At 26.9% G+C, this 27,098-nt stretch overlaps 2 protein-coding genes across 3 annotated transcripts in view; one reads left to right on the top strand and one right to left on the bottom strand.

Annotated features, from left to right (window-relative positions):
• The window catches only part of LOC107448230 (ubiquitin carboxyl-terminal hydrolase 4), a gene marked incomplete in the record, with an annotated part of 40,108 nt that extends 25,412 nt beyond the window's left edge, over positions 1-14,696 (bottom strand). The window contains 7 exon segments of one of the 2 annotated variants that reach the window (XM_071179780.1): positions 2,942-3,067; positions 4,361-4,416; positions 4,956-5,101; positions 7,357-7,447; positions 8,367-8,533; positions 10,535-10,662; positions 14,344-14,696. In XM_071179780.1, the coding sequence (XP_071035881.1) occupies positions 2,942-3,067; positions 4,361-4,416; positions 4,956-5,101; positions 7,357-7,447; positions 8,367-8,533; positions 10,535-10,662; positions 14,344-14,438 (809 nt within the window). 2 annotated transcript variants of the gene reach the window in all.
• A 101-nt stretch (positions 14,697-14,797) lies between these two features.
• Positions 14,798-27,098, top strand: part of LOC107448231 (uncharacterized) — a 28,800-nt gene continuing 16,499 nt past the window's right edge. The window contains exons 1-10 of the mRNA XM_016063360.4: positions 14,798-15,132; positions 16,059-16,167; positions 16,252-16,328; positions 17,208-17,342; positions 18,159-18,227; positions 20,172-20,377; positions 20,543-20,609; positions 21,914-21,991; positions 22,397-22,525; positions 26,895-26,964. Coding sequence (XP_015918846.2) covers positions 15,034-15,132; positions 16,059-16,167; positions 16,252-16,328; positions 17,208-17,342; positions 18,159-18,227; positions 20,172-20,377; positions 20,543-20,609; positions 21,914-21,991; positions 22,397-22,525; positions 26,895-26,964 — 1,039 coding nt within the window. The 5' untranslated portion in view covers positions 14,798-15,033. The remainder of the gene's footprint in view (positions 15,133-16,058; positions 16,168-16,251; positions 16,329-17,207; positions 17,343-18,158; positions 18,228-20,171; positions 20,378-20,542; positions 20,610-21,913; positions 21,992-22,396; positions 22,526-26,894; positions 26,965-27,098) is intronic.

The following is a 27,098-nucleotide window of genomic DNA, read 5'->3' as shown; positions in this document are numbered from 1 at the left end:
TTTTTTAAGAAAAATAATTACATTTAAAATATACTTCATTTATGTCATGAATAAGTAAATCAAATTGCTGATAATAATTCTCATATGGTACATATCAAATTTGTGTATTGAACGAAGATAAATTTAATTAACCTATAATCTAAGCCTATCGATTTCCATTAAAGGATAAATTTGATGTCATGAGACATGGGGAAATAAAAATTGAAATAAGAGCTAATAAAGAGCTGGAAGATACCAAATAAATAATACTTATGTTACAAGTCAGGCCTATATAAAGCATTTCAGCCATCAGCAATTCTCTCAAGTAGATACTTGCATCCCTTTCATTAGCATCTGTCATTAATAATTGGAGACAAGAGTTCTTATTAAAAAAAATTTCTTTTTCTTAAATTATACATGATTTCCTCCTGTTAAGGCAGACATTCAAGGAGCAATATTTCTTCCTTTTTATTTTAACTACACTAACTAGTCATAAATGACTGCTTAAAAATTGAAATTTTAGAAATAAAATTCTTTTCAATGGATCTTATGTACAAAGAGAAAAATAAAAATCAGACCACCCTGAATAACTTTCGATCTAACAGGGTCTGTCCAGGGCAAATTTACTACTGTTTAGCAGTATTTTCACAAATTCAACTTTAGGTAAAATGGTAGTTTCACAAAATGCTTTTAATAAAGCAAGTTCTAAGATTCTCACCCTCGCCTCCTAAATTTTTTTTTTGTATCCTCATAAGAAACGATAAATCCAGAGTTAATTCCACATATATGAATAGGTAGCTCGTGCTTGGTCAGATAATGTGGTGTGGTAAGCCTAGCCAGTCGCTTACGCCATATTATAGCAAGCTTTTCTTTCAAATTAAACGACGAGGCGAATCCACTGCAATCTTTACAGGAAGTTGAAATTCAAAAATTATTCTAAATATTCAAACATTGTTCTAAATTTATTCTAACAGGCCTTTATTTTTTTTAAGAAACGTTTTATTCTCTGCGAAACTTTTTTCTATATGACCCCATGGAAAATGTTCTCATAATGAAGTGCAAGTACTGACAAAAGCATGTTTTTTTCTTTTTTTTTAAATTCAAGTTAAAATTCAACAATGGACAATGATTTTTAAATTTGGATACATATTTAAGCCCAAAATTTTACAATAGCAAAATTATTTTTGAATATATGGAGAAAAATGTATAAAAATTTACCAGTCATAAATGATTTTTATTTGTAGTGACAATTTTTGAAAATATCTTCTTACTTTACCATACTTTTGTGTCGATTTTTTTAATATAATTTTTAATTTTCACAAATTATGTCTAAATTTTCACAAAATAGGTATCTCGCATAAAAACGTAGACAAAGTCCTGTCTAATGATCAGATTTTCGCGTTCTAGGACTCAATTTCAATGGCTAGAGAGGGTGACCTCAAATATATTAAGTTATGAAATCAAGCACGAAAATGTACTTTTTCTGAAAATATATACCTTTTTTTCCAACGGATTAGGATTTCTGACCCCCCAAAATATAGGGGGTGGACCTATATTTTGGTCACGATTGGAGAACTATGGTTCCAATAGTTTAGTCAGGAAAGCGTTTCAAAAATTTGACCCGCTATTGTTAAATTGACCTCTTGCCTATATTTGTAATATCTCGAGAAATTTGTAAGTGAATCAAAAGTTTTTTGGCATAGAATTATAAAATTGTTCTTTCAAAGACAATTCCATGCAAAAAATAACTTTTTGAAAATACTTATTTTTTATTATTTCATTTATTTTTATTATTTTTTTGCAAACTGTGTGTCTCACATTTTGTGAGAATTATTCTCATCTCCAAAAATAAATAATAACTATTGGTTTCATTTTTTCTGTTTCTCTCCATTTCACAAAAAGATTCCTTTTCAATACCAAAAAACTGGTAAGAATCTGGGAAAAATTGCTAACAAATCTTTCTAATACTACACAATTCTAATGCAATTTATATAAAGCCTTTGATGAATAGAAAGAGCAAATAACTCATCTCACGGTTGACGAAATACAATCAGATTCAGCAATTTTTAAGATTTTCATTCATTACTCTGAAATTTTTTTATATTGGGTTTTATTTTTGCTCGATATGAAGTATTGTTTGCCTTAAATCAAAAATCTAATTTAAATGGAAACATTGCAGCATAACTGAAATTGAGAATTTCTTGCAAAATGCAGCAGAGTTGCACGAGAGGCAAAAATCCTTCCCACTGAATCCAGCGCATTATATGTACATGCAGACCCACAAGTATTACATCCAACATGTAAAATGAATGGAGTTTCCATATGCTATGCACATAAAATGGGGTTAAATAAATTGTGAAAACCTTGAATAGAACAATGTCTTTTTGCATAATTTGTGGCAAAAATCAATGTGGTAAAGAAAAAGTCTCATTTTGAAAAAGGGAAAATTAAACAGTAAAAAAAAGCACGTTTAAGGTCCTTTAAAAAATGAAAATAAGCACTTTTAAGAACTTTATATAAACGCTACCCACCCTGTAAAAAGATACAATGATCCTTCATAATTAGGAACTTATTAAATTTTTTCTTCTTTCTTAAGACAACAGCAGAACTTATTATTTGACTGAAGAAGTTGCTTGGTTGTAATTTTTGAGCAAGTTAAAATTTATACTTCAGTTTGAAAGTATTTTGTAAAAAAAAAAAAAAAGAAAAGAAACTATTTTAATTGATAGAAACCCTTTGATTGTTAAAAATCAGCTGATTTTAAAAGATGCTGTAATGGTTGATATACTAGCATGCCAAATAAGTAAATATCTTAGAGACAATAAGTGTAAAACACCAATTACAAAAAATAAACTTATTTCCCTTAACATCTTTAGAATAGAAAAAATTTCAAATCCAAAAAAGATTTTACAGCCAATCGATTGTACAAATACAGCACAAGGAAGGGAAATAAATTGTGTACCTTATTAAAAAGTGGAAAAAATCAAAACACAAAGTTGCAAAACATCTTTCCACAGTTTTAATTGCCTTCCGCACTTCTCTTATTAAGAAAAATGAAGCAACGGAAATATAGCCTTCTTCAAATAAGCTAAATAAAAATTAGACCATTATTTCTCATTAATCTAGTCAATTTAATAATTTTTCCTTATTGTATAAAATTAAGTGTTAAATCAAACACTTAAAAAAGAACTGGAAGAAGAACATTGTAACAAAGAATAATTGGGTGTAAGTAGATTAGTTATTTAAATAAGTAGTTAGTTTTGCTATTTTTTTAAAACAAAAAAAAAACTAACTAAACAACAGGGGAAAAGATTATTTATTTCGAAAAAGAATTGTAACTGATGAAATGAATTAGTTGCCAGAGTTACCTTTTATTAAAAGAAATACATACAAAATAAAAACAATAAAAATACAATATATGAAAAAAACTATTCAAACAATATACATATTCTTAAATTTTACTGAAATTAATAATATACAAATCAACAATCTTAGGAATTAGCTAATTAAACTAAAAATGAAATTAAGTAAGAGTCAAAATATTTGCAACTATTAATATAATTTTTATTTTAATATTTATGTATTTATATCATTTTTACCTGAAAACCCTTTTTGTAAATTTTTTGCAGTTTTCTTAGAATAATTAAGTTTTTATAGTGTTAAAATTATTAGGTTATTTAAGAATGAATAATTATATGTAAATAAAAAAATATTCAGTGAAGTCTAATTACAGTTCTCATTTTCCCCTCCCAATCTAAATTTATTTTCCACCTCATTTTCGTAATATAACGATAGGATGAAATAACGTGTTAAAGTTTGTTACATTAATTACAAGGTTATTGCTACAGAATAACATATGATTGATAAAATTGGAATGTTTTGATATTACATTATTGCGCTCCACAAATTTCAAATAGCGCCTTGGATTCAAGTGAAAACTTTGATTTAAGCATTTTTACAATTGTTTACAACACATGGCCAAATAATTTTTTTAATTTTAATGGTTTAATAAGATATTATTACGATCTGCTAACTTCCAATCCAGCATTAGATTATTAACTTTTTCAACTCGCTCGATCTTTGACTATTCAATTACAACAAAATGGGTGCTTTAATTTTTAGTGGTAGCAATAATTTCATATGTGATTAGAAAAAATAAATGTTCCCTCAGCTCTAGTTGTCACAATAGTTGTAGAAAAATTTTGAATTTAACTTTCACGATTAAAAAAATTTTTAGTTTATATAACAGCAGAAAAATAATAATAATAATAAAAAAATAAATAAAAAAGTTACGTCTCTGTTAAAAACCAAACCAAAATTAAATGCAATGCCATTAAAAAGTAAATCAACCTGTGCGTTCTATACCTAAACAATCACTTACCTTTTTACTTGCCGAGGCCAGGTGCCATCATCATTTTGTTCTTCAATTATTAGAACCTAAAAGGATTAACACTGATTAATAAATTTTTATGGTACCCAGAAACTAAGTGGCTAAAAAAATTTTTTTTATCACTTTAGTTAATTGCTTAGTTGATATACCACTTTTAGTTGATTATGATGATTTAGTTGGTCATTTAAATGTTTCATTTGAAAAACTGATGTATAGTATAAAACATACACCATTGCTTTTATTCCTTAAATTATTGATTGAAACAAGTATCTTGAAACAAATTATAAATAAGTTTTTGTTGTTTAAAAAATGAATGATTTGTCACTCAGAAATGGATTTTTTTTTTTATCTGGAAAATTTTATTACAATTTATAATATTTGTATACAAGTTCCAACTTAGATTTCTAATATACTCTAATTAGAAATCTAAAGTATAGAAAAGGACAGAGAACTTAAAATTACTATAAACCAAACTCAGGTGTGTGATAATAAATATGGAATAGATAAAAATGAATAAATATGAAATAGACATAAAAATGAAATAGATCAATTTTTTAAAGACAGTAATTTTAATTTTGTTAATTACCTGACCACTATACAATCCAGCATCCTGAACTGTACTGTCTTTATTACTAAGATGCTCGTAAGTATTGTGACTATATCGATTCCATAACCTTGTTTCTTTATCATCAGGGATGTTAAATAATGTTCGCATCTCTTTTTCAATAAAGCCTAGAAAAACAATTACATAAAATACAATGAAAAATGTTGCACAAGCAACTCTCACAATGATCAGGGATGATTTTGACACAAAGTAAAAATTGAAACCCTGAAAATTGCAAACTTGAACAAACAATTGAACAATGTGCAAAAACTTGATAACAAGATATAAATTTATATACTAATCATATTTGATATAATTTTTTGAACTAAGATCTAATATCAGCAGGGCTCTGTCTAGGTTTTTCTAAGAGGTACCTATTTTGTAAAAAATCTAGACATAATTCGTAAAAATTAAAAATTTTATTAAAAAATAAACACAAAAATATGGATTTATCGTTTCTTGCGGGATACAAATATAAAATTTAAGAAAAAAGTATTTTTTGAAGTTGAATTTGTGAACGTACCGCTAAACGGTAGTAAGTTTGGCCTGGACTAGAGAGGTTGTTACGAATCAATATTTTATCCAGATAGGCCCTATAGTGAATTCCTTTAGTCTCTCACTATTTTACAGCCCATATTAAGTCTATATACATTTATCTGATTATGCCTATATTTTACATGTCATTAATGGCACATATATAATAACACTATATAACATAATTAAATGGCATATTATAATACCAGGTGAAAAAGGCTGGAAAATTATCAATAACTAAGAAAAGAAAAAAAAATGAGCAAACAGTGTGAAATTATGATGGAATTTTCCCAAATTGCATTAAAAAATGGTAACTCAAAATAGAAATTTGAACATCATATTAAAAATTTTAGAATACATTAAAAAAAAGGAGTAAAAAAAACAACAAAACTATCATTAAAAGATGTAAAATCATGATGAAACAGTCATGAATTAAATTCTTCTGAAGAGTGACCAAATATTGTCATGTCATAACATAACGTATTAAATATATCAGAATTTGAAAAACTATATGAAAGCATCAAAAAAAAAATTATTAGAAAACAATGGATTAAACAAAAAGATCTGAATAAAAGATATTATTATAAAACTATAGGTTTTTCCTCAATTAAGAAATTTTAACAAACATAATTTCTATTTTCTACAATAAATTTCTTCTCACAAAAAATGGGCCCAAAAAATAAAACTCTGATTGATACAGATCTTACAGGTGACCAAACTATGCTTCCCTTATTTTTTCAAGGTACCCTAATACCTTTGGAGACAAAATTTTGAAATTTTTAATTTAGAGTCATATGGGTAATATACACTAAAACATGATATAAATGTCAAAAAAAGATGGAAATTTTTTTTCCCCAGAAGATATGAGGGGAAAAACTGGTCAAAAAAAGATTTAAAAAAAAAAAAATCCCATAACTTAGTAAGAACTTACTTATTTTTTTTGGTATTCTTGCTTTGTGACACTTACAAAGTCTCAACTTAGAAAATAGACTACACATTTGACATAATATTAATATTTAGATAATTCACAGCAAATATCAAAATTTATTTGGCATAAACAGGCCAAAAATTGCAATCAGTGATTTTAATTTTAGCTGTAAAATATAAAATAATTAAAGCAACTAGTCCCAAGACTTAAGTTAGAGAAAACATTCATGGAAACTCATACAAGTTATTCAAATTAAAAATTTTTTAGATATCGCAATTAAAATTAAGGAAAACAATCCAAAAATTTGTTTCAGGTAAAATGACAAAAAGGCACAATTATCAGTGTAATAACCAAAATAAATGACTTTCTAAATTATCCTAGCTACCATTCAATTTAATTTGAGAGACAAAACTCACTTTTTGAAAGAGAAAAAGTTTTTAGTTTTATTTTATATGAAAAATAGAAAAATGATATTTTAGTCAAAATCTGCTTAAAAAAGGTAGTTTGGTACTTTAAAGCAGGTTTATGACAATGGGAGGTATAAAATAAAAATATAATTTATTTGTACTCATTTTACAAATATTTAGATAGTGAAAAACTATAATATCAATCAGCACAGAAAAAATATAAATATTTCAGAAAATCAGGAAAAAATTAAGAAATGTAAAGAAGAGGATCAAATATGGCTGCACTGCTAAACCATATTTAAAGTAATGCACATACAATGCTGAAACAAAAATACTCACTAGAATATTAGAGCTAAAAAGTCAACTAAAATAAAATACAAAGGAGAGAAGGACGGGCAAACAAATAAGAAATATTGTCTGTGACAATGTCCATGCCATTTTAAGGTCTTATGCGCCCAAGATATTAAGACAGTATTACTTATCAAAATGTATTTAAACATATGAATATAAATACCTATGGTATCAGATTTACTAAATTTCTTCGATATTATATGTTCTAGATCACTGTTTGAACAAAGCTTGAACTCCAGCAAATATACTTCAACCTTTAAAAAAAAAAGTGAAATCAGTTATTTAAAAATTTACAGAGCATTTTAATTTATTTTCATTGTTTCAAAATTTATTGGAAATATATTGCTGTGTTAATACATGGTTCACACTCAAAAAGAAGTAATTTATTCCCTTGTAGGTTTACTTAAATTTCCATTTTTTTTTTAAATTAAAAAAAAAAATGAATTTTTCAAATATGAAGTGAATATAATAAAATTATAAATATATATAAATAATGAGTGTATAATCGAACTTAATAAAGTCAGCTTTTATTCAATCATCATAAGAACATTTTTGAAAAAAAGAAAAGCAATAATTAAAACAAATAAGAAATTAACTATGCGGATTAGAAGCATCAATAAGATGGTAAAACTTAATTGAGTAACAATTTAAAAAGAAAATAATTTTAAACCCCTAATAGCAAATCATTCTAAAAATAAGAGACATAGACTTAGTGTTGAAGAAAAACTTTATGAGAGACCATCAAACCTCTCCCAGCAATCGGTCAAACTTCTGCACCAAATGCAAAAAAGGTCAAATAAGGAAACAGGAAAAAATATCAAATATTAAAATAGGTCTATTATTCATAATTGGTAAGTTTTTACACATAACTATATAGGTAGGGATCATTTTTATTGACGCTACATTTTAACGATTTGGTGTTATGATGCCAACACAACTGGCATTTCCACACAAAGAAAATGACACTGACTAAAATTAAAATCATTTGCAAAAAATCGTGTACCTTCAATAACAATTTTGAAGTCAATGAAGGTAACCTCTAAGAATGACCAACCTCCATCAACCACTATTTTACTATGAAACAGAGAGTGGTCGCTCCCGAGAATTTTCACTGTATATATATATACACACACAAGAACAAAATGATTATTTTTTTAAAAAATATCAGCATACTTTGCAGTGCTTGACGAACATTCCATATTCAACAACTTTACGCACAATCGGTTGTTGACCTTCAACTATTCCATACCATTCTACCAGCTTTTCCCACGCTTCCTCAGGGACTAAAACGTAATCCAACTCATCAATAAGGTGATCTTTAATTTCTCCACTGCCATCATCTAGAAAGAAGTTGAGAACATTGTAACAGTGTACATATGTTAGAAAAACTATATGAGATTTCCTTATAAATAAGTATTAACATTTAAATTATATGTTAAAACAAAACTATGCAATAAAATTATCAATTACATTAAAACAAATTATTTTTAAAAAATTGGATAATTAATGCTAATTAAAATCAGTACAGCTTTGTTATTAGTACAAATCTGTTTTTGATAAGATCTGGTTTAATTTCAATTGCAGGTAAGAGAAATTGTAAACAGAAAGTTGCAAGTGGTGATTATAAAAGTGGATGATGACGTTATCAAAGTTGTGGTGATGTAATGACTGATTTGTTAGAGTTTCAGTTAGTTACGCATTATTTTCTGTGAAATTTAAGTTATAAGAATTTGTTTTAGGAATGAGTTTTTTGCAACATTAATTTGCTTTGCACGGGCGAAATGTTTAAATGGGTGTTATTGCATTTTGATTTTAACTTAATGTGAAGATAGGTATTTTCGTTGTGTTGATTTGAGTAATTTACGAGTAAAAAAAAGGTTTCAATGATACGAAGTGCATTATCAGAATTAGGAAGGAATATGTTAATTTGAAGATATATGAATGGAATTATAGCTTTCAGGTGAGATTTTATGCATTTATATTTTGAAGGATTTTCTAATTCTATTATATGATTTTATGCAGTGCGGCAATAGAAATTTTGCATGGGGAAATGATTTGATAAATACATCTGCAGTATTTTTTAAGGTCAAGTATTACTGCTCGGAATAAATTTTCCTGGTATATCCTACACTGATATTTCTTTTAAAGTTAGTGCTACATTTGGTATATTGAACACTAATATTTTTTAAGGTTAAAAGATATTGTTTAGTATACTATTAGCAGTGTGCATACAAGTAACAAAACTGACACTGTGCATACTAGGGGATAAGATTCAGAACAAGTCAGTGCTATTTTTAACTTGTAAAATGAACATATTTTTCTTTTTGCCAAAAACATGTGTAATACTGATAAAATTACAATTTAATAGAGCTGCAATACTCTGGGATGTCGCAAAATTGACACCAATCAAAATGTGTTCTAATTGGTTATCGATAAAAAAAATCAACAAAAAGCAGTCGTAAATCAGTAAACATTGATTTAAAAAGCTAACAAACAAATCAGAGATAACAAATCAGTTCTTTAAAATTATTAGTATGTACAAAAATTTCGTATAAAAAAATATGCTTAAAATATCTAGATTTACTGAATTTAACATTGATATAATAAGCTATAACCATCTTTTGTAAAAAGTGTATAACAAATTCACTTTCTAATTTAACAACACACTAGAAAATGGGATACTTCAGTTCATACTTGCTTAACCCATTCCATACGTAAAATACTCATTTCCTGTGATTTTGCATATCAGGGGTCTGTCTAGGTTTTTCTGAGAGGTACCTTTTTAAAAAAAATTTAGACATAATTTGTGAAAATTAAAAATTATAATGAAGAATCATACCAAAAATATGGATTTATCTTTTCTTAAGAGACACAAAAATAAAATTTTAAGAAAAAGTATTCCTAAAGTTGAATTTGTGAAGGTACCACTAAACGGCAGTAAATTTGGCTTTAACAGCCCCTTACATATTCAATACATAGTATTGTATTTCAATAACAATTAATCATCACTCAAAAATGTGTTTTTGAAGAATAAAAATTAAGGATGCTTAGGCCCATAGTATAATTAAAACTCTATTCCTCGAAAGATTTAAAGATGCTAAGAATTCCAAAAAAGTAACTTGTAATTGGATAGGGAAATATTAACTCTGGAACTTAACCACAATAGAATTTGGAGTGAATGAGTAACACAACCAGTCTGGAACAAAAGAATTTGTAGGTTTTTCTTTGAGAATTGCTTACCTAATAGACATATTTTTCAACAAAAATATTAGATAATTATATTAGTTTGAGTACTATACTGAAAAAAATACACACTAAAAAAATAGTATTAGTCAACATACCACGTAAAAGAGGGGAGTTATCGATAGGACCAGGATGTGTAGCTTTATCTCCAACACTTGAGGTTTCCCAGTTATCATATCCAACATACTTTTTCCATTGCTTGAACCATTTATTGTCAATCAAACACCTGTTGAATAGTGCATTTATATTAAAATGCTGTGTTAAATCAATAATTAAATAAGTATAAATAAAATGTTGAAAATGTTCACAAGACATTAGAACAGCAAAGTTAAAGATTTGAACAAGATTAAGTATAGTTTTATAGTAATTTTAAACTTCTATAATTGCACGACAGCTTTCAGCAGGAAAAGGCTGTTTTTTTTTTACAAATTTCTTTCAATGGATCAAATCAGATCCCACCGTCCAAAGACGATTAATTTTTATTGTCTTCATATCTGTAACTATGCATCCTAAACATACATGTTGCGTCTTTTCATCCAGATAATTTCTACGTCCATCCTCTACACTTTCAAAGGAAGCCTTTTTAAAGGAGATTGAGTTATCACATCTTAAAATATATCTAGGTCTAGGCCAGTAATACTTTAAGATTGGATTTAAGGTAATTTTGACAGATTTCATAATTAAACAAGATTTTGCATCTATCATTTTCTCTAAATTGGCATATTTTTCAAAGTACTCTCCGCAAAAAATTTTTAAGTCAGTTTTCATTCAATTTTGTTAACGGCAAACATTCACTACTTTGCAATATAACAGGTCTAATAAAAATTCTATTGATAGCAATTTTAGCATTAGACCAAAAATAGTTTCATTTTAGAAAATTATTTCAAAATGAAAATAACAACTGAAAATAATATTAAACAAGGTGGGAGCAACTGCTGAACTAAAGCTTAAGTTTTTATTTTAAAAAAACAAAAAAAACAATCAGGTGTTTTAAAAAAAGGGCAATCTGAGCACTTACAAACTAAAAGTTTGAATTTGAGTTCAATTTTAAAATTCAACCTGCTACATTATTTATTGAACACATTAGTCACAGGAAAATGGATTTAACTTTAATATTCTATAGATAAGGAACACACTTTAAATTATTTATTATACTCATAATATTAAAAAAAAAAATGGCAAACAATAGTGAGTAACGATAATTTTTTTGTGTTGGCAGTAAAGGTGAGGTTAAACAAACTTTTTTCAAACTCAAAATAATAAAGTTAAAAAATCTAAACATTTTCGAAGAAACAAAAAACATTAAACAATGAAAAAAATACAATAAAAGAGAATAAGAACAATAAACAGAATAAGACGAAAACTAAACAAGTATGGGATCAATAGAAAATCTTCTGGAAATTTTAAAAGATTTTTTTCCATACTATTTTATTTAATTTAGAAATGGGAGCCAGGTATGCATGCAATAAAATAGTGCTAATTTTTCTAATGTGTACATTTGCAGTTGGAGATTGTTACAAACTGTTGAAACTTAAAATGTATTAAATTTTTGAATAAAAAGGAAAGAAAAAATACCAATTGATCAATTCCATGGTGTCAAATGTAAAAAATAAACAGAAATTTCTGGAAAAAAAACTCCCTCATAAAATATAGGTTAAATTTAAAGTCATCAAAATTTTAAATCAAAATATTTAGCATATCATAACCTATCAATAAACAATTTGTTTTACAAAAACTGATAAGTTCTAATTAAATGGATTAAATTGTTGATGTCGGACGTAAATCGCACAATATTTCTCTAAATCTAAAATTTGAAAAGTCTTAGGATAAAAAAAAATTAACAAATGACTCTATAGAATTTTAGAAGGAAGAAAAAAAAACAATTTTTAACAATCAAGTAAAAAATATTTATTATTTTCAAAATCAAATTAAACTACAAATTTGATTAAGAAACTTATTTTAAACAGAAAAAATAATTTTATTATGTTAAATCTTAATACTACAGTACAATTAATGGCAAGGCAGTTTAAAACCAATAGCTTTTTACATGCACCGTGGCAGAATCGCAGCAACATGGCAACATTGTCGCATAACGTTATAGAGTTCGTGGAGAAAAATTTTTGTTTTGAAAAGTAAAAAAATTTAGTTTTCTTTTCTGCAAAAGTAATATTTGAACCGAACATTTAGATAATGACTTTTTGGCATGCTTAATTTACGCCGATAGCATCATAAATCAATGTAATGTTTCAATCGTATTTTGGGCAGTTATTGATTTTCATGTGGCTTTTAAATATCTCGATATATTTCAAACAATATGTTAAATTCAAATTGTGCATTTGAGTATATATTTTTTAAAGCAATGATTCTATCTAATTTTTGGCATGATTTCTCAATAGTAATAAATCCGATATTTTTTATATGATATTTCAATTATTTATTATACATTTGAGTAACCCCTTTTTGAAGAGTTTAATTCGCCTGATTTTGTTGTATTATTTTTTTATTGTGATGATTATTTACAAAATGCTAAGGAAATAAACTGTGCCTTACCCCAACATAATGCGAGAATATCACCTATAATAAAAAATTATTATAGTATAGGACGGACCCAAATTTCTTCTAAACAGACCCCTGGTTTGTTATTATTAAAAGTATCTTGTAGAAAGATATTAGTGCTAGACAGTTTCGTAGCAGATAGCACGAAAAAATTCTGCCACAAGGCATAGATATTGAGCAAAAATTTTTTTACAACAAGACATAGTGGTACAACATTGTTAACACACCAAAAATTCATAATAAAATAAAATTTCTGACATAGACACTATTTATATTACAATAACATTATTCCAGAAATAAATTGAGAACCAAAAAAAAAGTAAATAATGTGAAAAACAAAGTGAGTTACTGATTTCATAAATGGTACAGTAATTTTTCAAAGACATTGGCAATTTTCCTTCAAATATCCAGACTTTCTGCTTTCAACAGGGTAAATTAAATTTCCAGCTAATTTTATTTACACGATTTTGTAAGAGAGCAAATAATAGAAAAAAATTCATTGCAATAATGGGAAATTAACAAACAATGAAGGAACAGGCTGCTTTTCTTTTGTCACTTTGAGCAAGTGAATTATAAGTGTTTTCTAGGTGGGAATAGGTTATAAATAAGAATTAAAGATATATATTTGTAAACATTAACTACAAAATTGTTTTAAACTTGAGAACATAGTTGAACTTCATGTACATTTTATTCTAATATACATTAAGTACAAAAATACATATTAATATACTTTATCAATATGCGAAAATGGATGAATCAAGATAATCAAGGTAGTACACAAGACTCCAACCCCAAAAAAATATTATTGATAAGAGACAAAATCTAATTTGAATCAGGCTTCATAAGAATTGACAAATATTAAGTATATTTATAACGCCATAAATAACTTAAACGAATATTTCAATTAAATTCAAACAGAAAAACAAGATTTCATAATTGCCTAATTTGATTATTAAAATTATGGCGGAGGAGGATCTCTTTATCTTCGTATACATTAATAAAATATAATTAATTATGCAGTACCCCAATGTACTTTTGATACCTTAGAAGGATTCAGAAATCTGTAAAAGAAATCAGCTACAATAACCAATGTTGTTGTTAGAAAAGCTTACAACACTTGTTTATCGAATGAGTGACAGAGTGTCATTACTTTCCGAAAGCTGTTAGGGTTATAATGGAATCCCTCATAAATATAAATAAAAGCACCAACAAAAATATGTATAGTTTTATTAGTGTAAATGATTTTAAAAAAATTTAATTCATAAAATGTATTAAATTTCAGCATATTATGAAAATTCGAATGATCATCAGTGAGCATGTCACAGACACAAAAACATACTTAAAGTCTTACCAATTATCTTGTCTGACTAAAAGTTTTCTTAAAATCTGAGATATTTCATTTTTTTGAGCCTCTAATTTAGGAATATTTGACGTACCTTCCGCCATTTTGCCGTTAAAAAGAAAGAGAAACTACAGTTATGGCTGCAGATAAATGACATTACATTTTTGATAATGCTAATGATGCTAAAAAAAAGAGAAAAACAAAAAAATTAAATGCGCATGCGCTATCTAATATTAATTAAAAAAAACTAACTTATTTAAGTATAATCTATTCAAGAAATTAAAAAATTTTGCTTTTGAACTAAAGTATGAAAGGCTGTAAAAAAAAAAAAAGATAAATGCTATTTCGTACAGTTTTAGTACGAAAAATTTAATTTTTTATGAAATTAGTAGTTTTATTCGTAATGATAGCGTCAAAGTGATGAAATCGCTTTATTATTATTATTTTTCCCTTTTAAGAATTCAGTAATCCATGTATATTTCAATTATTTTTTGATTCAATGCAAAGAGGAATGGGAATAACATCGTACAGAATCACTCAGAAAGAATTTTGTATAAATGTGTGTCAAATTAATGGCAACAATTCTCTACGTGTAAATGGACGTATTCCAGAAAATATTTGATATCGTATTGTTTATAAATAAATCTACCAAAGTATTGCTATGTAACTGATAGTTTCAAGAAATACGATGTCTTTAAAATGACATTAAAAACTATTTTAAAAAACTTTTTAAATTATGCTGATACTTTAGATGCTCAGAAAAAATTAGGAAAAGATTTATATGAAGTTGATTTCCAGGTACTTCACTGGTTTTCCTTAATAAATTCATGTTTCTTACCAGTAATAAATCGCTATATTGTACATTTATGTGTTATAGTTTGCATTATCAAATGAAATTATTAACTATTCTGATTTAGATGAATTAACTTAGAATCTTATCTTGTATATATACTTTTTATGTAAGAAGTCTCTTTTTTTCAAAAAGAGTTATGTTAGTAGTGCACAAAATAGAAAATATGTGACATGTTCGTCTGGGTATTTTTTCCTTCATTTGAGTATTCTTAAGAGTTAAAATAAGCTAGGCTGAAGGTATAAGTATGTTTCATTGTTACAGTACTTTCCTTTCCAACTTGGCATGATAATTTTATGTATGATTTCCTTGAAAGGTTAAAATAAAGTTTTATTTATTTGACAAAGCATCTAGCTTACCAAAGGTTGTCCCAAATATACCAAGTCTATTTTTTATTTAGCTTCACATAATGTTAATCATTAGGGGAAGATTTCCATATCGTAATCTGTGACAGAATAATCGTCAGTCTTGGCAACTTCCTGGCAGTGTCGCGCGTGAAATTAAAAAACATCACTGTAAGGGACCAACGTGAAGGGTATGACTTGTAGCCAGCCCGGGCAAGCCACTACATTTTTTAAAAAAATTCCTGTTAAAATTCAATTTAGCGATTGTAGTTGGCGTGGCAGATCAGGATATGTAAATATCCCCTCAGTTATATTAATTTTTTTTTTTACCTGAGATAATGGAACTGTATTGTCCTATCATTTTTTATTCTAGAAACCATTATTCATAGTATTTATTAACAAATTACAAATTTTTTTTTTGCTCTGAAAAAGGATTTGCATGCTTAAATATGCCCCAAATTAAATACAAATGTTTGGTCAAAGTAACATTTATGAGTCAATGAATAAATTTATGTTTTGTTATATTTTAGAAATTAAAGGGATTGACTGAAGAATTAAAACATGACAAAAACTATGCTACATCAGAAGGCCTTAAGGATGTTAACCGAAGAAAAAATAGATATAAGGATATTTTACCTTGTAAGCTTTACCATGACCTTTTTATTTCTTTTTTAGACATGTATGAGGTATGTTTTTTTATTATGATATTTAATGTATTTATAGATGATTATACAAGAGTTATTTTATCAGAATATCCAGGAGTTCCAGGATCTGATTACATTAATGCTAATTACATTAAGGTAATAATTATTCTTTCTACTATTTTATTTTTTCTTATAGTATTATATTTTATATATATGTCAAATAGTTGTTTACTGATAAAAAAAATTTTTATTTCATGATTACAAATTCAAATTGTACTGATATGAAAGATGTTGTGTCAAGAGTTTTAAAGTGTAAAAATACAGTTATATTGCATCAAATTATTTCTTTAATTTTATGCATTCTACTTTCAAATTTAGAAATATTGTTTAAAATAATGTAAACATTTGTTTGCGATTTATTTAATATATATTTTTTTGATCTTATTGTTACAGAAATTTTGTTTCTGTTTCTATAAATTATAAAACAGTTTATATATAGGCATTGATTTTCTCAATCATAAATTTTTTGTCGAATTTATTACATTTTTTAATGTTTTCTTTTTATTTTATTATTATTTTTTAAATTTTTATATTATTTGTTGGACTTTTAAGCATGCTAGCAGAAAATTTTGATTTCATTAACAAATTTTTAATAGATTTTTGTTCAAAATTATCTATTAAGGAAAGTAAATAAAGTCTCATAAGTAAAGTCAAAGGTGCAAGTTGAGTAAAGTTTTTTTAATTATTTTTTTGTGAAGCATATGTCATAGTTTTAATAAAATACAGAGTTGTTGTGTTATTTATGCTTTTACTCTGTGACTTTTCTTATGAGGAGGATTGTTACTATTCAGTTTTCAACTTATTGTCCCACAAATGGATTTGATAAACAAAGCAATTATAGATCTTTTTTTTTTTTTTCATTACATTGTACAACACCATTACTTGTAATGTATAATCAAGCAACATACCTTGTTTATATTGGATAAAATTTATTAATTTGCATCAATTGTTTGCCTTTGTTCTGTATTTATTTAGGGAGCTAGTGGTTCACTGGCTTATATTGCTTCACAAGGACCGTTACCTAATACAGTTGTTGACTTCTGGCGAATGATTTGGGAATGTGAAGTTCAAGTCATTGTTATGGCTTGTAATGAGCAAGAATCTGGCAAGGTAAAAATAGTAAAAGTTAATTATGTTAGATTTATGTATAAATTGAATTTGCAATATGATTGTTGTTTAGAATGTGTCTTGTCAGTTTCATGCTACATTGATATTTTTCCAGTTATGATATGTTCATTTTTTTAATCCAGTTTTTTGAAAATTTTATTTGTCAATAATTTATGTGTAATCAACATTTATGTCAATGAACTCATAATTTAATTCAGAATACTTAAGATATTCCTTTAAGACCATAGATGTTGTATCAATCATCAAATCAAAAGTTACTCTGGGTGTAGCTTTTTGTTTTATGCATACTATACATAGTTTCACTTAAATGACCATTGTGAAAACAAATCAAAGTTGCAAACTTTTTTCAATAAAAATATAATAAGTGAACGCATTAAGACTATTAAAATTATTTGAATGTTCAAGCATTTTTATGTTTTGTCCTAGTTTCCAAGGATTAACTTGGGTATGTTAGCATATACTACTTGCTATAAATAATGAAATTTTTTGAATTTTGCTGATATCTTAAAAAAGACGATTTTGTTTCTGTTTTAATAGTATTAAAAGATGATTCTCATGGAATTCTTAACTGGGTTCATTTTAAAGAAACTATTTGATCTTACTTAACAAGAAGTCTTTTTAAGGGTTACTCAAAATTTGTTTTTCATTTTTTTAATACTAGTTTTTAAATAGCTTGATGTATTTAAACATCCTCTTTATATAGACTATTACCAGAATCTGTATTTTTAAAAATGATTTTTATCATAAGAAATTTGCAAATTTTTAATGTTTATAATTATTAAAAATGAATTTTTTTAGTATAAATGTGAATGCTATTGGCCTACTGATGATGAAAAAAAGCAATATGGAAACATTAATGTTGAATTTGTAAGTACTGATAATTCTGTTCTCTTTAAAGTTAGATTTCAGTGCTAATCGATATTATTTGCAAGTGAATGTCTACTATTTAAATTTGTTTTCCTTTTTTTTTAAAGTAAAATGCGGCATATTTTATATTTAAAACTATCTTTTCACTCTACTTTTTTCCCCACTAATGATACTGTATTTAGAAATTTGCTGTATTTTTTATTATGATTATTTACTTATTTGATGTCCATTCATTTTAGAATAAATTACAAAAATGATTTTTGGAATTAAAAAAACAAGTACTACAAATAAAATTTCTTAATATATAAAAATCATAAGTCTTAAAGTGCCCTCAATCAATCAGTAAAAAGAATCTGCTTTCATATTAACCAGTGAATTATATGAATTCAATTTCTGATATTTTTCATTAACTAATCAATATTTATTTAGTTTTATTTAATCAAATGTTATATTGAACCTAGTTATCAAATTTTATATTTTAAAGTAATACGTATTTAAGTTATAAAAATATTGACTATCTTAAAATTTGGTAATTAAATTAAACAAAACAAATTTCAATGAAACAAAAAAATTTTAATGTTATTAGTTATTTAATAAATAAAGAAATGGGCTCATATTATTCTGCACAGGTCAACATGGAGGAAATAAAATCCCACTTTTGTCTGAAAAAGTCCCTCAAGTTTTCAATTCTTTATTTTTATAATGCCTTAGAATCTTCTTTATCTGAATGCCATTAAAATATCGAATAATCCCTTGAAATTTAATTGATATTTTAGAAATTGCTTATCAGATTTCTGTTGGAGTTTCACATTTCTACATTTATTGCTACTAAGATTTAATAAGATAAAAAATATTTCCCTGTGTAATCAAATTATAGATTCAGTTTATTTTTACTTAATTCTTTAAGTTTTTAAGGTTCTATAACAATTAAATTAACTTATATTTAAAATATATATAGTAAAACCTCAGTTATCCAAACCTCTTTCATCTGAACACTCCTGTTAAGTAGAATAGATTCCAAAGAGGTATTTTTTTTCTTCTTTCTTTTCTCAATTTCAATAATATGTAATCCACAAACTATTTTGTGTAGGTATGAAGGGAATGTTTTGTTAGTTAATGAAATTGGTTGCTTTGGTTTTGCGAAATGCAATTGTAATTTTTTTTGTTTTGTTTGATCTGTCTTTTGATTATAACTAGTGTAGTCTAGTTCTAGTTTGACTGTGTCTTCAACCTCTATAAAAAAAAAGTGTGTTTTCCTATCTGAAAAAATATAATATCATAAAGCAAATGAAATCTGGAGGAAGTCTTATGAGTTTTGCGAGGAATATACATTGCTGCCTTACAACCAGTACAGTCTTCAGGAAAAATTTTCTTAGTGTTAATTTAAATGTATAATCTTTGTTTTAAAGTTAGAAACAAAAAAGGTTCCTTCACCCACTGCAACAAATGAAGGCTTATGTATAAGAAAAGAAACTTATGTATAAAATGTATATTAGTTAAAATTTGTACTTTTAAGTGCTTGTGAAAAAGCTTAATTTTTAAAAAATTCCTGCTTTCATAATCAATTTACTACATTTTTGTTAAAATCTTTTCAAATAACCATAAACATCTGTGAATATAGATCGAATAAATCAACTAATAATTCAGAATAAGATACTGCTTTGTAAAAATTCTAAAAAGGAGCAAATGAGTATAATAAAACTAGTCACATAAAAGAATCATATTAAAATGAAATTTAAATGCTAAATAACACTATTATTACTAAAACTATTGAATTTATTGCTTATTATTTTAGAAAAATCAGTAATACCTTTACAATTTAAATATTTTGCCTACCTGAAGTAGATTCAATCCAAATTACTTTGAATAATTGAGGTCCTTCTATATATAATTCTCTGAAATGTCTCTTGATTCTTTTTAAAATGCTAACATAATTTTTAACAGGTAAAATGGCGCCAAGTGTGTCCAGACTTCTTAGTTCGTACTCTTAAAGCCTGTTGGGAAACTGAAGAAAGGGTAATATGTCAGTTCCATTATACCACCTGGCCTGACCATGGGGTACCTACTTCCGTGCAACCCATTTTAGAGTTGGTACGTCTCATACGTGATTGCCAAGCATTTGAAGCTGTTCCTGTATTAATTCACTGCAGGTGATTCATTTATTTCGCATTCTTATGGGCGCCTTTTTCTTATCTGTTATTTTTTATTAACTTAATTTTGTAGAAAGTTAATAATAATATGAAGTTTTTATTTAATAAAAAAATTCAAAGTAAAAGATAATTGATCTTTTAATATTTTAACTCTTCTAATTTTAGTGCTGGTTGTGGAAGAACCGGAACTATTTGTGCTATCGACTTTGTATGGGGTTTGATGAGAATGGGAGTAAGTAAATGTTCCATTTATTTATTTTGTTTCATTCTGAAATAATGCAAACAAAACTTTCATTGTGCATTTTTTTTTAAAGCAATTAAAGTTAGTTTTTGAAAAAAGGGACATGTATTTCTATTTAGCATTCTGGAATTTCTTTTGGGTAAATTTCTTTTGTTTCTTTCCTGTACGCTGTTACAAGGAAAGGTGCAGACCAAAAAATGGTTGTTCATATACAGGATTTGATATTTTTATCGATGTATGCCGCTATTTTTCCTTTCAAGAGTAAGGAATTTCAACCCACTCCATGCGATAGAGTATAGAATGTGTTTGCTTTAAGTTTGTAAATTTTGAAATATTTTTCTCTTTATAAAGTTTGAACTTAAAAATATTTTTTGTATGCAAAATGGTACATCAGGGGTACTGTTATACTATTCTTACTATGAAAAGTATTTTAACTGAAGAGTCAGTTTTTTTAAAGTGAAACTTCTAATTCGACTTCTAACAAGGTTGCGTTAAACGTTTAACGCTAGTAGTAATAGCCAGGGTTGGTGCGACGGAAGTGATGTCATCATAGAAAGTCAAGGGGTGCTTATTAATAAGAAAAACATTTATTTGCATTATCAGGAAAACTTCACATCAATTAAATTCCTTTCACCTGTCAGATGATATTCCATACAGATCATTCCATACTAAGGTAACAACAACAATCTTTGGTTGATGAAATTCAATACTTCATTTTTTTTTCTGTAAAGGGTACTTTGGCTGTCTTAATAACCTCTAAGTCTTATGTTTTCCTGTAACAGGACTATAAAACTTCTCACCAAAAAAAAAAAAAAAAAAAAANAAAAAAAAAAAAAAAAAAAAAAAAACGCTGCCTGAAAAGAATTAAAATCTGCTCTCAGAAGACCTCTGACTCCTGTGCTGAAAATATCATTTGCATTGTCTGCTTGTGGTGCTGCTTTTAATTATTGCTGGTGCTATCTGGATTTTTTAGGATTATTACACTACAGTATGAAATATTTTAAAAAATATATTGAATATACAAATGTTTTTACGGTTTCTTATTAATACAAAATGTAATTATATTTAATTCTTGAGAAACCACTATTCTTAAGACCTGATTTTTCAGAAAACAGAGTGTGATCTTTCCTTAGTTTCAACTTTTTTTTAAGCAAACATTGTTGTATCCTTTTTGCTATGAAAGTTCTGGCCTCCTAAAATTAATTAATTTGATTTCTCTTGTTTTATTTCTTTTTTTTTTGCCATCCTTTTCTTCTAGCCTATTAAGATGAATTTTTTTGTTTTCTTAAATCTAGAAATTGTCCAAAAGTTTCAATCTTTTCAATGTTATTGCTGATATGAGAAGGCAAAGGATTGCTATGGTACAAACAAAGGTAATTTGAAATTTTAGTAATTGTGTTGAAGTTTTTATTAGCTATTTTTTTATATCAATATCTAGTTTTTTTGAAACTATTTTATTAAATCATTGTATTTATTAGTTGCCTCCAGTGACATTCTTTGAAAACATATTACTGGCTCTCACAATAACTTTATTTTATTTTTAAGTACCTATTCTGTCCAAAAAAGAACATTTAATTTATGCTAAAGGTAAAGGTATTTTACTACAATAACTAGCAATTACTAATAAAAATAAATAAAGTTATCAGAATAAGGGCAATAGTCATTTAAAAATATTTTAAAGTTGGCAACTTTTATTACGTAAGATATTCTAACTTGAGACAGCTGAAAAATACAAATAATTATCATTGTAGCTATTAATTTTTTTATATACATTTTAGGAACAATATGTTCTTGTTCATAAAGCAGTATCTTCGTTGTTTGAACAGCAATTACGAGTTATTGATAATCATACCTATGAAAATTTAGACGAAGATGGAGAACCTTTAATTTTAAAAGAACTTCAAATGGTAAATATTCTGACTGTGTGGTTCTTAATTCTATATTTATTCTGTGGCATAAATTTATTTTGCCATTCTGTACTTAAATTGAAGTTATTACACACTGCATATATTACTTCAATATAGTTAGCTCTTAGTTTCATTACTAATCTCTTGTAAAGATATCTATTTTTCTTCACTTTTTTATTTTTTCTTTCTAATATTTATATTTTAGAAAATTACTTAAATACACACTTAGTGTCTGTGTTAATTGTCAGCTTCATAATTTTTGATATTTCGAATCTGTTCTTTGGAATTCTGCTTAAGTCACTCAATATATTTTCAATATTACAAGTTAATTAAAACTGTCTACAGCATATTTTCTTATCATCCAATTCAACCAAAAATTTATTCTCCTAATAACACAGTTTTATGTTAAACCCATAATTTTGTTCAACCACGAGTTAGTGAAAATGAGTTCAATTGTAACATATAGCCAGCCATATGTGCCAAACCAAATATTATGACCACTTTACTGCATATTGCTTGGATCATTTTAAGTTAATACAGTAGAGAACCATTTATCCGGTTTCCAGATAACCGGGAAACCAGAAAACCGGGAAAAATTTTGATTGGTTTTCCCGCCATTTTAAACTAGAACGATTATGAAAAAAAGCAGAAATGAACTCATCCTTGAAGTTGAGTAGACGAAAATGTAAGAAAGGGGAGAATTTTTTTCCCCCGTTTACCCAGAGAAACGTCATTTCCTCTGTGACCTTGAAGGCAGGGAAGAGAGGAATGTTTTATTTTCTCCTTTAGGCCGTCAATCAAGCTGAAGGGTGTGGCATGCTGATTTCGTTTTCTGTTTAATTTACGAGGGGGGTGGGGGAAATGCATTGCATGCATATCAGTGAACAGAAGATGAAAGAGAAAAATATATTTATCTATTTGACATCGATTAATAAAAATAAAATCTTTTTCTTCTGAATAAATTATAGTGCGGTATCATTTGCAAGTTTTTATTGATGTGGAATCACATCTGCTGTAACTAAATATCATGTTTTTATCAACAAAAAAAAAAATAAATAAAAGGAGAATAGTTTATTGATTTAAACATAGGATTATTTTATGAAGCAGATTGCAGTTTTGTTTTTCTGATTCCGCTACGTTGGATTTTTTTTTCTTTTCATGATAAATTTCGCACTCAATATATTAATTCTTTTTATTCATAAATTTTATCATTAGGTTTTTTTTTTTTTTAAATTCCGTTGATCTTGCCTTGTTCCGGGTTTCAATATTTATGCTAGTGCCTTTTTTAACTATCGTTTCGATAATTTTCAAGTGTTTTTATTTAGATTACTAATAAGTTTTCCTTTTATTTTATCGTTTCCCCCGTATAATTAGGTATGAAATGTATTGCGTTATTGAACCATTGGTTTTGTTTATATTAGTTAATTTAGGAATTGTAATTATTTTTAAAAAATAAATACGAGAATTTTGTATTTTCTAATCTTGTTTTCCTTGTCTAAACTTGCAAATTTTTTTATTCTTTTAAATGTTATTTTTCTACCATTTTTTTTTCTTTTTAAAGTTAGGAGTACCTTTCTTTTTTCTCTTACTTTATGCATTACACTTTTTCCTTGTAATTCGGGTTTGATAAAACATCGATTAACGACACTTTTTGGTTGATCCAGAAAACCGAGAAATTCAGACATCCGGGATAGCGATGGTCCCGAGCATCCCGGATAATTGGTTCTCTATTGTATTATCATTAATCGTTTTAAGTTAAGTTATAATTGATTATAAATTGTAGTTAGCTCTTTATAAAAGAATAATCGTAATAAGTATGCAAAAATGCTGGTATTGTAATGGTGAGAAATTGATCAAACAAAGCATAGAAGCGGAGTACATGAGTTGTTAAAATGTTAAATAATTTTGTTAATAAACATAAAATCTGTTTTCACTTGCTAAAGTGTTACCTGTAATGCATTTTTATATGTTAACCCTTAACAGACCAATGCTGCATATTAGCGGCATGTGACACTTATACTTATTGAGTTCAATTAATAATTAAGTTAAATTGCACTTTTTATCACACTTATTCTTGTCATATTTTCAATTTAATTATTATTAATCATTTCAATTAATTATTATAATTATACCAGTTTGAAAGTAATCTTAAAATACTTCTAGACCATTAAGGGTTGAACTTAATTTTAAACTAAGCTAGAATTAAGAATTTGCATTTACTGGCATTAATTCCAATAATAGTCAGATAGTTATAGCTTCTCTTTTGTTTTTATCCTAAAAAGATTATAAAATTATTATGCATTTTTTTATTCTTTAAATACAGTGGAGCATCGTTTATACAACGCCGAAGGGACCACCGAAAAACGTCGTATAAACGATTTTTACTTCTGAAAGTGAAACTAACTCTGTTTTCAGTTAATTTCAATGTTTAACGTGTTGATTTGCATAAATTTCTAAATTAGACAAAGAAAAACAAACAAATAACCAAAGAAGAAAAATTGCAGTGAGCAATTTGATTGTATGTTGCCTTTAATTATATTTTCTAGCTGTTAGTCTCTACAATGCTTTGAATAGCGAGTTGAACTTACTGCTTTCTATGATGCAATTTTAGATTTCTAATCACGTCCAAATCTAATGGCTGAAGCGCACTTGTGCAATTTGCAAGAAAAAAGAGAGCTTTTACATTTTCAAAAATAATTAGTATCGATGGGTGCACTGGACATTGGTCGATGAATAGAAAAAATTTTCGTTTTTAACTCTTCATAACATTGTCTAGTTTCTTCAGTCTTCTAATAAAAATTACGGTCGTCATCCAAGCATTCTTGTTGGCACCCTTTTCTGTATCATTCATGTTGGCAAATTCCGCCCTTTTTTAAAATACACAAGAAAAAAGAAAAAATTGAATAAGCGTGAACAAAATCTAAAAACCGATGTATAACCGATTCTGTGCGTCATATAAACGATATACTTTTACATTAAAATGAATAGGAATGATTTGGGACCACACTAAAACGTCGTATAAATGTAAACGTCGTATAAGTGATCATCGTGTAAACGATGCTCCACTGTACTTTTCTTTAAAGTTGGGCTGCCATTGGCAACGAAAAAGGTGACTAAAACGACTATTTTGCTATCAGTTGTGGGAAATCAGAAAATTTTTTTAAGCCAATTTGCTGCAAGATGAGAATAATTTCATAATATTTCTTCTCGCTGTGTCAGAACTCTAAACAGAATTCTAAGAAAACGAAATTTGATTTAAATCTATTTTGACCACCAGTGTGCATAAATAATCCAAAACCATGTATTAAACTCTTATTTTGTTCCAAGTATCTCATTGTGAGCCTTTTAATTGTTAACTTTTAAATAGTTTTTCTCAATAATTATCCCTTCCCCTATTAATTAACTTTGATTTCATCATTACTCTATCCTTTTTTATCTCCAATGTGGTGGTAACATTAATGTTAAACTTATTTTATTCTAATCTGAAAAGAAAGGAAAAGGATAATCAACATTTCTTGCATTAATTATTAAATATTAAAAATTGGTGTCGACATTCAAACTTCACATACATGTCCGAAACACAGATTTTAAACACTTCATTAAAGATACTAAGAAAAAATTTGTTGAATTCTACTGAAAAATGTTAAACTTAAAAAAAAGCTAAGAAGAAGTTGCAGATGCTTTAAAAAAATGTAGAAATGGCTGATAATAGTAGCAAATAACTATTTAAATAAAAAAAAAAATGAAAATATAAAAGGGTTAAAATAATATTAAACTATTGACTAAAAAATTGTACAGCTCTTCAGGCGAATTCGAATAAATATTCAGAAAAGAAAGTTTTGAAATGCTTATTAGTTTTAGTATGCTCTAATTATTTTTTATTTGAATCTTGTAGTTTTCATTGCTGGGCAAAATACTAATTCAATGTTTAATTATTATTTTTGCATTGGTGAATTAAGCAGAATTTATGAAACATTGGAATTGTGTCTTTTTATTTTTTAACCATTGAGTATATTACTATTGGATAACTGTTTATATAGCACCACACTTAACAAATCCCATAACTTTTTTCTTGGTACATATTTTCAGTTTTTTTATATTTTTAAATTTGTACATAACATCTGTGCATCTCTTTTCCATATTGAGTTTAAGGATTTTGTATATTCAAAATACATTGGAGAGGGGAGACTAATATTTGCAACTATATTATACATCTGGAAACTATTTTAGAAACTTTTTTTCATATCTGAGGAATCAAGTGACAAAATTTAGATTCTTATCACAGTAGCAGCCCTGTTAAAGATGTTTGTGGTTTTAGTTTATATTTATGTACTATTTTTAATAGTAATTTTATTTGCTTATTTTTCAGGAGGATGATATATATGAGGATATATTAGAGCCATTTACTGGTGATATCTGTACTTCTGAATCTAAATATGGTAGGTTAAGTTTTTTTTTTCTATACAAAAATTATATATTTTTGGGCCGGGATAGCCTGGTTGGTAAGACGTTGAACTCATGTTTGTGAGAACGTGAGTTTGAATCCTGCCGTCCGAAGAAACCCTGTGTATTA

This window comes from Parasteatoda tepidariorum, chromosome 4, assembly GCF_043381705.1.
Source record: "Parasteatoda tepidariorum isolate YZ-2023 chromosome 4, CAS_Ptep_4.0, whole genome shotgun sequence".
In the NCBI taxonomy this organism is placed as follows: domain Eukaryota; kingdom Metazoa; phylum Arthropoda; class Arachnida; order Araneae; family Theridiidae; genus Parasteatoda; species Parasteatoda tepidariorum.
The sequence above is the reverse complement of the archived record's forward strand: the minus strand, read 5'-3'. Positions and strand labels throughout refer to the sequence as shown.